At 34.9% G+C, this 13,295-nt stretch overlaps 1 protein-coding gene and 1 long non-coding RNA gene across 2 annotated transcripts; both read left to right on the forward strand.

Annotated features, from left to right (window-relative positions):
• The first annotated feature begins 1,327 nt into the window (after nt 1-1,327).
• LOC125280742 lies at nt 1,328-4,999 on the forward strand. Its single transcript, XR_007187733.1, has 3 exons — nt 1,328-1,397; nt 4,007-4,151; nt 4,319-4,999. It is a non-coding gene; the product is annotated as an uncharacterized LOC125280742 (long non-coding RNA).
• Nucleotides 5,000-9,322: 4,323 nt separating this feature from the next.
• Nucleotides 9,323-9,983, forward strand: LOC125280741 (dynein 8 kDa light chain, flagellar outer arm-like). Its single transcript, XM_048211486.1, has 3 exons — nt 9,323-9,398; nt 9,548-9,677; nt 9,786-9,983. The coding sequence occupies exons 2-3, from the start codon at nt 9,555-9,557 to the stop codon at nt 9,918-9,920; spliced, it is 258 nt and encodes an 85-aa protein (XP_048067443.1). The 5' UTR covers nt 9,323-9,398; nt 9,548-9,554; the 3' UTR covers nt 9,921-9,983.
• The last annotated feature ends 3,312 nt before the right edge of the window (nt 9,984-13,295 follow it).

The raw sequence follows: 13,295 nt of genomic DNA on the forward strand, positions 1-13,295 counted from the left end.
GTGCTGGTTCATGTTTAGAGCACTAGAGTATGTGAAATTCCTCCGCATGTTGTTTGAATTCTCTGCTGTAATGTAATTGGGTTACAAGAGTTCATTCTCGTGAATAAATGCAGAGAAGCGCTCAGAACTGAATGACGTAGAATCGTGTCACTCCAGCCGCAGCAGCCAATCACACACTTTTGAGGAACGCTTCTACATCATTTCTACGTCCTTGTGTTGTTAATATTTTTCTCTCTTTCCCAGAGTCTCTCTTTTTTACTTTCACTTTCATAGTCACGTCCCATTGTCTCACGCCTGGTCCCCGTGTTCCTGTGACGTCACTGACCAGCTCTCCAATGCGGTGAAAAAGTGGAGAGTAGACACCACTCACAAGGCCCGAGATGCTGCAAAATATGGGTTTTTGTGTGAAAGCCCAATTCTGTGTATAGTAGTGATGGGAGAAACAAAGCTTTTCAAAGAAATGAAAGCCTCATTTACTGAAATCACGTGACTCTGGCCGTTTGAAACACCCTCAGAACTACTGATTCGAAACAAAAGATTCGTAAAGCTTCGAGGCTTCATGATGCAGTGTTTTGAAAGCGCCCATCACTAGTGTATATAGTGAATTTGAGCATCCCGTGTGTTTGGTAATTGATTCTGCCTTCACTGCAAGTTAATCGATAAAGAATTGTGATCGGATTGTAATTTTGTGCTACGACGAGCTTAGCTACCTTTAATTTGGCTGTAGGCTGAAATTATATTCAACCCGCCAAAGTGGCTAAAGGGAGTGGCTGTCTTACCCGCCACAGGCCCTGATTATGGTCTATAACTGAGATAAATGTATTGGGATAATATGAGAGAACTGATCAGTGTCATGGGTGTGTTTGATCCCTTCATTCATCATTTTAATTTGAGCGTTAAAAATCTAGTCCTACTTGTTCTACAATTTACACAAATACTTGGTTTTAGTTTCAGTTCAAAACCTTCATATGCGTCTTTATATAAAAAACAAGTGACAATCATAATGAGGTGCTAATTTCACATAATCTAATGAATGTAAAACTGTAATGAAGAGTTTCACGTTTGTTGCTTTGACTGTAATGATGTTGCTGCTTCATGTGTCTGATGAGGTGACGGTATTACCTCAATTTGTATAATTTATTTATGCAATAAATAATAATAATAATAATAAAAACATTCTTAAGAAGTGTCCCACATGCTTTGGTTTGATTTTCTGTATGTGTAGAAACAGTTTTTTGCAAATCAGTTTTGTAATGTTGGAATGTTGTCAAGTGAGATCTGGTCAGATTGTGTAAGAGCAGGTGAAGTCAGTTTCACTTTCACATTAGTTTCAGTCAAACACGTCTGAAGCTTCACAGACACTGAGAAAATCGTCATATAATCACCACATAAAAAAGGTACGAATTTTATATGTTGATATATATATCAACATGATCAAAACCTTAAACCTGTCACACACAATCTGCTTCAGTCCTTCTGTCGTCTGATTGATAGTTTAGACTCTCTTATCAAGTTAAATCACCTTCAGCTCATGATTCAGTGTTTCTGCTGTGAAATCTGCACTGATTTATCTAAAGGAAACATAAGAATAACATTGATATTGTTAGTAATATTTAAAGATGAACACTTACTGAACTGAAGAGACTTTTTTTACTATAGATTTTGTTTATCCATACATATTTTAGAGTGTTGTTCAAATTTGAGTATCAGATCATCAGACATTTGAGGAAGGTTTATTTGTTCATCTGTCAATCATCATTGTATTGCAGTCTTTACGGCAGTGTTTTCCTGTATTTTTAATTAAATAAATGCAGCCTTGTTGAGCAGAAGAGACATTGCAAAATCTTACCGACCCCAAACTTTTGTTAATTCCACTTTTCACTGATTTCCTACTTGACTGTGGTATTAAAGTTAGGTTTCATCTGATAATAGTATTATGGACCAACAGTTCCTGCTCATTAAAGGTGAGCAGCTGGACTTCATGATGAAGAGCTGTTGGATCATCACTAAAAACTGTGTTAAAGGGATAGTTCACCCAAAAAAGAAAATTTGATGTTTATCTGCTTACCCCAGGGGCGGCACTACACTCTTAGAAAGGATGTTAAAACTGACTCAAACTGTGTTAAATTCTTACACATCAATGGGTGAGTTTAGGGACGATGCTTGTTGTGTTAATTCTGACACATTCATTGAGTCAATGATTTTAACACAGTGAATGTGTCAGGAAGGTTAACCAGAGGTGTAGTCAAGACCAGACCCTCCAAGACCGAGTAAATCATAGAAGGAACTGACAATTTTCAGCCAAAACAGGCAATTTACCATTGAAAATATATGGATTTTAAAGCTTTTTCAGTTATAGCGCCACCTATGGTCCGATCTCCATAAAAATCGGCATCAGTCATATGTTGCATGTGCTCACTTAATTTCGTGAAGTTCTGAGTTTTCGTTTATGAATTATAGGCTTTTGAGTATATTTTGCCACGCCCATTTTGTAAATGACCCTGTTATAGCGATCCAAAGATTAAAGATCAAAATTTTTTGATAATTATTGATCGAGAGAGTCCATAGAATTGTCCTACACTGGTTTCATTCCAAAGTTTTTCACATATTTGTAAATAATTAATGAACGATTTGATTGACAGCATTGGTTCAGCATGAGGAGATCTATCAAATGATATGTGTGTGGATCTTTCAAACACCACGTGATTACTGAGGACTAGTCAAACATGCCCATCGAGTTTCGTTCCGATCGGCCTCCGTTTAACCTTGTCTAACAGGTGCTCAAACTTCATTGTCTGATGGCGGCCATGTTTTTTGAGATACACCAATGTCCTCATAGACAATCATGCCCCCTTGGACCAAGACACTGCATATCAAATTTCAAGTCAATCGGATGAAAGAGTGCATAGTCACAGCTGTTTTCAGGTTTTTTTCAAGTTATAGCTCACGACTTTTTTATAGTGACCAAAGATTGAGCCCATACACATGTGTTCCGAGTTTGGTGCAAATATCTCATTTCGTTCTTGAGTTATAGCCATTTTAGTAAAAGTGGCTCCGCCCACATTGTACGTTTTGATAATTATTGATATTCCCACTCCAGAGAACATTTCTGCACTGGTTTGGTTCTGATCGGGTGAAGAACCTAGGACTAATTTGCAAAAGTAGGTTTTGGACAAAATTCAAAATGGCAGAAAATTTTTTACAGACGGAAATGAAATCGGAGATAAACGTTTTGTCCGTCTTGAGCCAAGGATGCCAATGATATAAAACACTTGATTCTAGGTCAAACGATCTAGGAGTTATTAGCGATTTTCAACTTTTGATTGCTGTAGCGCCACCTATTTTGACGAGCCCGGGTATCTGAGTAGCGAGCAAGACTACTACCATTCAACAAAGTTTCAAGTCTCTAGGCCTTACGGTTTGGGCTGCACGATCAGTTTTAGCAAAGAAGAAATAAAATAAAAATCTGAGCAATTACAATAGGGTTTCAGCACTTCATGCTTGAACCCCTAATTGAATGCTAGTGCTTTCTAAATGACAACATGGTGTAGGCAATGAGAAATGAAGGGATTTGTGTGTAGAGTTTTGCAGTGACAGTTCAACAAATCTGATTTATGTGACAAAACGGGAATAGTGTTTATAGTTTAGGGAAATGGGTGTGCTTTTTGATGAATGGCGTTATGGTTTGAAATTATAGTTCAAAAGCCTGGTTATAGTGTTTACGCAATCGAGAAAAACTGTAAATACAGGAAAAGTCAGATTGTCATGATGTTTCCTTTAACAAAAACACATATGCTTTTTTTAAAATAAAAAAATCTAAAGATTCAATAAACTGTTTTTTAAAAAACTGTTTTCTGACTATTATTTCAGGTCAGGCTTTACAGGGATAACTCTGGCCTTCATTATGAAGAATTGTTGGACCATCACTAAAAATGTGTTCATTTTCAGATTCTGTCCTGTTTAATTACTTTCACACTTGATCATTAAACAGAATCTGTGTTCACAGCTGCAGATCAACCATGTCGAAGACATCGATGGAGATCCATGATTCAAAGATGAGTGATGAGATGCAGCGTGAGGCTCTTCAGGTCGCTCTTTTGGCTGTGAATATGTACACAAGTGGATATGACATTGCTCTCTACATTGTGAAGGTCAGTTCTAGAGTTTTACTGAGAGACTGAAATTTCTCAGAGAAATGCAGTTTTAGTATTGTGAACAATGTGTTTGTTTTTTTGGGGGGTTTTTTGATGGTGGTGGAGATTGAGTGTTTTTGTTGATGTGAGTTTGTGGAACATTAATACTGTGTGTTTCCTTACAGGAGTTTGACAGAAGGCATGGGAACTAGTGGCAATGCATTGTGGGGAACTTTAGTTACTACGGGACATTTCAAGGGAACACTTATATCAGCTTCTCTGTTGGTGGCAAAAACATTACACTCTTCAAATCTGCATAATAAACAACACACAAACAGCAAACACAACATTCTGACATCTCACAGTGTAAAATCTTTACTGCAGTGGGAATAAAAGAATGACTGTACCGACTGATTTCAAGTAGGGATACTATAATTCATACCAGAAGAAATTAAATTCATGAACAGTGGATGAGATGAAGAGTAGGGTTTTACTTTAGCGCTCCTCCTCTCCATCTCTCGCTCAAAGCAGACTAACGGTTGGAGGGGAGTGGTTTAAGCGTTTTCAACCCAAACCGTAGAACTGACGTTATCAGGGAAGGAACTGTAAACATTATAATAAGGAAGGAATCCCATTCCAGAACAGAAGTAACTTTTTAGATTTTGATTAAAGATTACCACGACAAACTTTTTTTTTCTGTATATAAACTTACACGTATTAATTGTTCACCACAAGACTAGTAAATAGTGTCAATTTTGATTTCATGCTGACTTTAAGTAGTTTGATTGGACGCTCAAGACAAGATGTTGTTTGACCTATAAATATGACCGTTCTTCTGAATAAATGTGAGAATGCTTTCTATCACACTTGCTCTGTGTCTGCCTGATGACTGAGACTAAAAATAATCTACCTGTGATTGAGATTGATTCTAACACACACCAACAGCAAATAGAAAAGCAAAGTACAGATTCAATAGAAGAAGATTAGTGAAATCTTAGAGAATCCATTTTTTTTAAGAAAAGAAAAATCATGTTCTAAAACTCATGCTTTAAAACTACAGAGCTTTGATCATAAAACTAAGCATTTAAATATCATCTTACTACATTATTGGCAGATATTGATATTTATATGCATTTTATCTAAGTATCTGCTATACTGTTATAAAGACCTTACTGATTTACATTACAAGCATCAGAAATTCATCTTACTTTTTGTCCATATAAATATCAGCATCTGCACCAAATTTCATAATTTTGATGTTTGTGTCTCTGAATGAAATTGAACTGTTTGTTTAACTCTTCGAGTATGAGTTCAATATTCTCAGTATATCATATATTGTGCTCATATAATAATTGAGACATAAAATAATGTGTATAGAAATATATAAAATATGATACTCAAAAAAATCACATATACAAACTTTATATTTCTATACTTTCTCTAAAGGCTCAATAAAGGTTATATATATCAGGCTTTACAGGGTTAAATGTCATCATGTTAGCATTAATTTCATAGACTTTATGTCTACAAATTTTTTTTTCAGTTTCATTTGTCTGCTGTGAATAATTTAAAATAAATTATTTCAAACCTTGGTTATAAATAAACATCTAAATGAACACATTTCAATATTTATTGATTTTCTCTTTGTCTTTTGTTCTTTGATTATCATTAATGACAGACAGCAGCAGGTTTATTAGGCTGATGTCACTTTAAGATCTAATATACTGATACACAACATGCTTTTATTTCTGTTTATGTTCCAAAACTGACTGTGTTTACCTGAATACGTGCAAAGACGAGCATTTTGACATAATTTTGTGTGTATTTGACCATTTAATAAACCACGAAAAAGGTTTCTCATGAGCTGTTTGAGAAGCGGCTTTATGAGAGCGGCACTTATATAGAGTCAGTGGCGTGTTTTTAGTGTGAGTGCGAAACCTGCGAAAATGAGTGAAATGATGCCCAATACAAGCACTATTGAACCGGAGTGAATGAGAGGAGAAAGTGTGTGTCGATTCACTGTCAGAGAAGAGAGAGAGAGAACACACAGCTGATATCAGTGTATCGATACTGCAGAAAATGACTATTGGAACAGTTTCAGATATTTCTGTATTAATATGTATCGACACAACATTATTTTTGACAACTCTAGTTGGACTGAACACTTTATGGGAGTTTATCGTCTCTGTCATTTATATTTCAACAATATCACTGATCTGACTTTACTGACGCTGCTGTTTGAGATCTGAACTGAGCTGCACAGTGACAATTAGATGAACTGAACTAATTTAATAATTGATGATGTTCATAACAGAACTGAATCAACTCTGAACTGACTTCAGCTGAACAACAGTTTCTCTGAGTTTCTGTCCATTCAAAAGTCTAGTTCAGTTGCTGCTGATTTACTGTCTATCCAGTGACAGTTCTTCTTTAAAAGTGTTCATATAAACCCCGGCAGCTGCTCAACACAACTTTGTTTCTGGAGTCTGAGAGTTTTGACTGCAGCAGACATCAGACGGTGAGAGTGACTGTACCTGATGTCACATGACCGCTCTGATCTCCCATGACCGCTCTGTTTCACACAGGTGTGGCTGGAGAGCCTCTGCTGGTGGACAGTGAGAAGGACATCTTTGACCACATCCAGTGGAAATACAGGGAACCAAAGGACCGCAGTGTGTGTGTGTGTGTGTGTGTGTGTGTGTGTGTGTGTGTGTGTATGTGAGTGTGTGTGTATGTGAGTGTGTGATGGTCATTGCAAAAGAGACATTTAGGGAGAGATGTGAGTGTGTTTAAAGTTTAAAAGTTGAGAAACCTGCTACATAATAGTAGTTGATGGTGCTTTTTAATAATAATAGTCATGCATAATATTTTGTTTTAAATCCAAGAGTGAAGAGAGAGAGAAATTACATCACATACATGCAAATACTGAGACAAATGATTCTACGCCATGAGATTTTAGAAATGTTTGTTTGTACAAATTTAAACTGAAGAGAGTGATGACTTTGTTTAGTTTTAGGTCAATTAGTATTTTCTGTAAGTATAGGCCACTGTTAAATCATTACTTTCTTTGGCATTGAAAGATTCAACAAAGACTGAATCATAATAAACAAAACACAAAATGTACTTTTTGTGTACTTTTTGGTTTACTTCCTAATTGTTTAAAGTCTGTTACATAAAAAGGTAGATTGCACTGTAAAAAAAAAAAGGTACAAAGTCTGGCAGGAGAGTTTCCAGACGGATTCCGTTAAATTACAGCAAAAAAACATTTCACAAAATTACATGCAAAAAACAGTAAAAATACAGAACAGACTTTACAGTCAAAATTCATTAAATTACAGTATATTACTGTTGATAATCATTTATTAAACCATGGAAAAACTGATAAATTATGTCAAATTACATAGAAAACAACTAACTTTCAGGTTAATCTCTGCGAATTTAAGGTTTTTATGAGTTATTTTATAAAGCTGCTCTGTCCATACACAGTGATTTACTTTTAAAATATAGATTTTCCATGTACAATAACTAAGAATTTATTTATAAAAATGCAATTAGCACATAAATTCAAAAACAAATATTTGCATATTTACAGTATTAATCTTTATTTTTTTACGGAATCACTCACAACTTCAATCAACCTCTAAATTAAGTACTTGGAAATACATACAACTATCTAATTTAAAACCAATTCTGCTAAATTAACAAAATATAGTACAGAATACATTTAATGAAAGGAATGAACATGCACATTTACAGTATTAATCAATGTACATAACACTTAATATGTCAAGTTACTTGAATTATAGGAAATGCAAGCTTACTATATAACTTACAACATGCAAAAATATCTACATTAAAAGACAATTGCTGTATTCCTTTATACTGTAATATTGCTGTTATTTTATACATATACAATTACATTGTATCCAAAGCGACTTACAAATTAGGAGTACAATGGAAGCAACAATAAATGCAGCGACAATTTCCAGCTAGTCTTGCACAGTATGCATAGAAAGGTGGGTTTTTTGTTTGTTTTTTTTAGTTAAACAGGACTAATAGGTCACATGTTCACAAAAGAAAAAAAGAAACATGCATCATTAGCAGTCTCTTTAAAATGGTTGGAGTTAGTCAAGTTATTCCAGCATGGAACAGTCCAGGTAAAGGTCAGTAAAAGTGATTTTGTGCCTCTTTGGGATGGCACCACAAGGTGCTGTTCACCTTCAGAACACATGCACTCAAGATATGCAATTTATTATGTTGTTTATATTCTAGTATCATTTGCTTTCCTGTATACGTTAGGCCTACACAGTATGATCATCATCAATAAGGTGTAACGTTACTGAGGGCTGAACCCTGTCTTGATGTAGTTAGCCATGCTAAAGTGTTCAACGTTTCAAAATAGATAATAACTGCGGTACCTCATATACACTTGAACGGACTTTGTTATAAATAACTAATCTTTCTTGTTTAAAAAAGATGGAAAATTGAACGAAACCTGCTGCAATTTTAAGTGTTTTGCTCCGAGTTATGTGACTGAACACCGTTTAGAAATGCTAACATTAGAGAAACATAAAATGTACATGAATAATACATGTGGTTAGAAAATTTAGGGGAGAATAAGTCAATGCCAAATAATGATCAAAATGAGCATTTGCAAGACAAGGTTAAAAGATTAGTAAGATAAACAATGCATAATTTATAATAAGCTACATGGGCCTACTGTATGTACAAATACAATTATTAAACTCATCTTAACCAACACAATTATCTTTAAACAGTAAGAAAAAAAATATTGAATGACTGTTGATTTCTGAAGTTATACACTTGTTCCCTTTTTTCTATTTTTACAGAAAAAATCTGTAAAATATGAATCAACATTTTATGTGAAATTACACATTATTCTGTAAAAACACAGAAAAGTTCCTTTTAAAAACCAGAAATTTGATGTAATACCAAAATACAAGCAATTGCCTGTAAATTTAAATTACAGCAAAAATCTGTAAAATAATAGGTATTTCACTGTATAATGACAAAACGGGAAAATTCTGTAAAAATACAGACAATTATTTGTAAAATTACATTTATTTTTAACAGTGTGGTGTAATTTGATTACCCCTTGGTTAACTGCAAGTTGGTCAAGACACAGTCTTAATATAGTGACTAAGTTATGCAACTGGCCCCTGGAGTCAGTTTCACTTTCACATTAGTTTTGGTCAAACATATCTGAAGTTTCACAGACACTGACAGAATGATCATATAAAAAAGGTAAGAATATTTAAGATATTAAGATATTTAAATCCTGATCATAAATGGCAGCAGCTGGACTTCATGATGAAGAGTTGTTCACAAAAAATCTCCAGGTTCTGTCCTGTTTATTTCACACTTGCTCATTAAAACAAACTCTGTGTTTACAGATCAACCATGCCGAAGACATCGATCCATAAATCAGACATGAGTGAAGAGATGCAGCGTGAGGCTCTTCAGGTCGCTCTTCTGGCTGTGAATAACAAAGAGGATAATGACATTGCTCACTACATCAAGAAGGTCAGTTCTAGAGTTTTACTGAGAGACTGAAATGTCTGAGTGAAATTTCAGTATTGTGAAAATGTGCTGTTTTTTTGTGGAAAAATAATACTGTGTGTTTCCTTACAGGAGTTTGACAGAAAGCATGGGAACACCTGGCAATGCATTATAGGGAGCTCTGGTTACAGCGTGACACATAATCCGAACAGTTATATCGACTTCTCTGTTGGTGACACAAAGATTACACTCTTCAAAACTGGCTGAGGTTCAGCAACAGTTCAAACACAATTTATTTGATCCACATATTTATTAAAACATCCTCCTTCAGCTCGTGGTTCACGTGTCTTTGCTGTGAAATCTTGACTTTTTTTTTTTTAATAAAGTAAATGTTTGAATAACTTCGATATTGTTAATAATATTTCAAGATGAACACTTAGTTTATTTGATTATCCAAGGTCAAGGTCAAAGTTTATTTTAAGCCCAAAGGGGGATTTTTGGCGCAGTATGAAATATGTAAAACACACAATAAACAAACAACATTCTGACATCTTACAGGTTTAAAAGCCAAATCACACCAGAATGAATCATGTTAAAATCATGGAGGATGAGATGAATCTGCAAGAATATTTTTCTGTAAAACAATCCGTTGATAACCCGGTCTGATTAATGACAATAATCTTACTTTGGTTGACAATGTGATTCAATGAGTTTTGATGTTTAGCAAAGTACAGATTCAGTATAGGATTAGTGAAATATTAGTGAATCCATAAATCAATTTTTTTTTTTTTTTTTTTTATAAATAGTTTTTAGTTTACTGCCAACACTGGCAACTGGATAATGGCAAGTTGTTGTGGGTTCATCCATTATATTTATTGGTGTTCATACAAAAAGAAGCAAAGAAATAATCAACTACTATTCAATTAATCAATTATTATTATTATTATTATTATTATTATTATTATTATTATTATTATTATTATTGTATTACAACATTTTGTTCAAATATTTCCATATTTCATCAGATGGTCTCACAACACCCATCAAAACCTATACAAGCGTGATGTTAGAATGGAAAAGGGGAAAATGATAAAATACTCCAATATTTAAATGTGATTCAACAAAGTTTGTTATCCATGATGAACACATCTGTGTAGATTTCACTGCCCTTCCACCCCTGAGGGGCCAGTAACGGCCCCTGGAAGAGCAAAAAAATGCACATTTCAAATGGCTGTAACTCAAAGTCTGGTAAGCGTATCAAAGAGAAAATCGTCAGGACAACAGCTTATGCTATGATTACTAAATATTGTTGGGCACAGTTTTCAGACATACATGGGAAGCTGGCATAAAGGTTTTTTAATAGTGCTCACAGTAAAATATAAAATTTCAGCCTGTCCCTCATATATGTAATAAATGTTTGCACAATAAACATATTTAGATATCGAGTTGTCCATTAAAGATCTTATTATTTTAACATTTATCATTTCATTACTAAACGTTTTAAACTACATCACCCACATGTCTCTGTCATTCTATCAATGGAACGGGAAACATGGCGCTGTAGTTCACTGAAATGGGCAGAGATGCTAGGGTTAGGGTTTGGATCTCGGTAAAGGAGTAATTTCTCACAACATGGAAACACTTTATAGTTAACTTAATGTATGAGTAACATAATATTCACACTAAAACAAACTTTGTAAGATAAAGTGCCATTTTATATGGGTTAAAAGATAGTCCAATCACAGCGAGTTCTGCGATAAAGTCACAGCCAATGACAACCCAGCTGAACAGATGCGTCACACTTACTTATGGTAAATGACTACAGCTCTCCTTCGGTTCCGGCTAAAGGGACAAGATTCCTTAAATATGTAATTAATCTAATTAAATATAATAAAAATCACATTTTAAAACGAAAGACTCCTTTGTGTAGTTAAACTGATGCATACATATATTTGAAAGAGATATAATTGCATCTATTAATGTGCTTCTAACATTTACAGTAGATGTGTAGTATATTAAAGATATACATTTAATCACATATTTATACCATTCTCCACCATTTGAACTCTTGGAATTAAAATAAACATAACGAAAGCATAATGAATGCACTCAGTTTTGTAATCATATTTAAATATTTAATGTCAAAGACAAAAGTAGTCACCAAACTACTGCACAACAATATAAAAATCAGTTAAAGGTGCTAAAGAGGATGTTTTGTTTTATACATTTTCGCAATAATACTTGAAACTGTCTTTACTAACTGATAAAAGACTATTTATTAGGTGCACTGAAAGTAATAATATTAATATACATCATCTGTGCACGAGGTAGGGCCTTAAAAACATCAGCGATGATCGCGTAAACGATTGGCCCTCTGGCTTGTCAATCACTGCCGTGACGTTCCTTGTGAGAGACGAGCCCGGCTGCACGCTCCAGTAACTTTCCACACTCCACAGGCGCCGCATGCAATGTTTTTGTCAGGAGACAGGAATAACAAGCGCAGATTATGAGTTACCTGCGGTGAGTCCGACATAATGAATCCAAAAAACACGACACAGCGAATGCCGGTGGTAAACACTCGTGTTCCAATACTCGTGCACGAGTTTTGGGAGGTGTTCCTTTGAGCTGTGAAGGAGGGGGGCTGTTCTTACGCATGCGCTCATTTCAAAAACTCAGTAACAGTCTTTGGATTCTCAGTCGACGAAAAAATCATCTCCATCACCTTTAATAGGTTGTTTGCACATGACGTCACAGCAGCAGCGCGAATGAGTCTGGAGGGCAGGGACTGATTTTTCTATATAGGAATCCTAACAAAAGCTCAAAATTCGTATGTTTTGCGTTGTTTATGGTTGCTCAAATCGTTAAAATCGAGAACCCAAAAGGTGTTTATATCGTTTCCATAACTTATACCGTTTTTAAAAGTTGTCGCCTTTTATAACGTTTTGCATCTGCTGATACTGAAATGAATATGGATACCTGCTTACCTTTTGTTTTTGACTTGGTTAAATATTCACATTCTTCATGGAATCATTTGCAGGGAAGAGAAGTTATTTTATCCTATTGAATTATAATTTGGTGTTTTCACTTCAGTTTTGTAGTATTCTGTTCACAATGTTGATCTGGTTACCATGAAAACAGTCACGCGCTGCTGCTTCAGCCGTCCTATGGTAGAAAATGTCCAAATAAAATAAATGTGTTCAACAAGCTGACAGAAGTCGATGCATTCTTTGTTGGAAGCATGTAAATGTAACTGTAGTTTTAATGTTTTTGTAAATATTCACTTTCCCATATGACAAAGGAGGAGAATCGGAGGGTCGACATTCAGGGGACACCGACATGCTGTATTTTTTGTATTTATTTCAACAAATGACAACCAAAATCAAACCCATAGAAGCTCGTGAACAGTTTTGAAGTGGCTGTGTGCAAAATCATTCACAGCAAGTGAGTCGTACTCGCAAACAATGTTAATTATTACACAAAAACCAAATACAAAACTCAGCTAAGTATGTGATTATTTTGAGTGAAAGGCAGTGGGTTTATTTAGTGACATTATTACATTTGCTAGTCGTCTTCCCTCACCTCCTCAACCAAGGCGAAAATTGTATTACACCGTCCAGTCTTTTTCCCTGAATGATATCGTGA

This window comes from Megalobrama amblycephala, linkage group LG12 (genome assembly GCF_018812025.1).
Source record: "Megalobrama amblycephala isolate DHTTF-2021 linkage group LG12, ASM1881202v1, whole genome shotgun sequence".
In the NCBI taxonomy this organism is placed as follows: Eukaryota; Metazoa; Chordata; class Actinopteri; order Cypriniformes; family Xenocyprididae; genus Megalobrama; species Megalobrama amblycephala.

Coding starts and splice junctions, on each gene's coding strand:
- LOC125280741 (XM_048211486.1), top strand. CDS start 9,555: ATGCCGAAGACATCGATCCATAAATCAGACATGAGTGAAGAGATGCAG. Junction 9,678..9,785: donor TTGCTCACTACATCAAGAAG/GTCAGTTCTAGA, acceptor GTTTCCTTACAG/GAGTTTGACAGAAAGCATGG.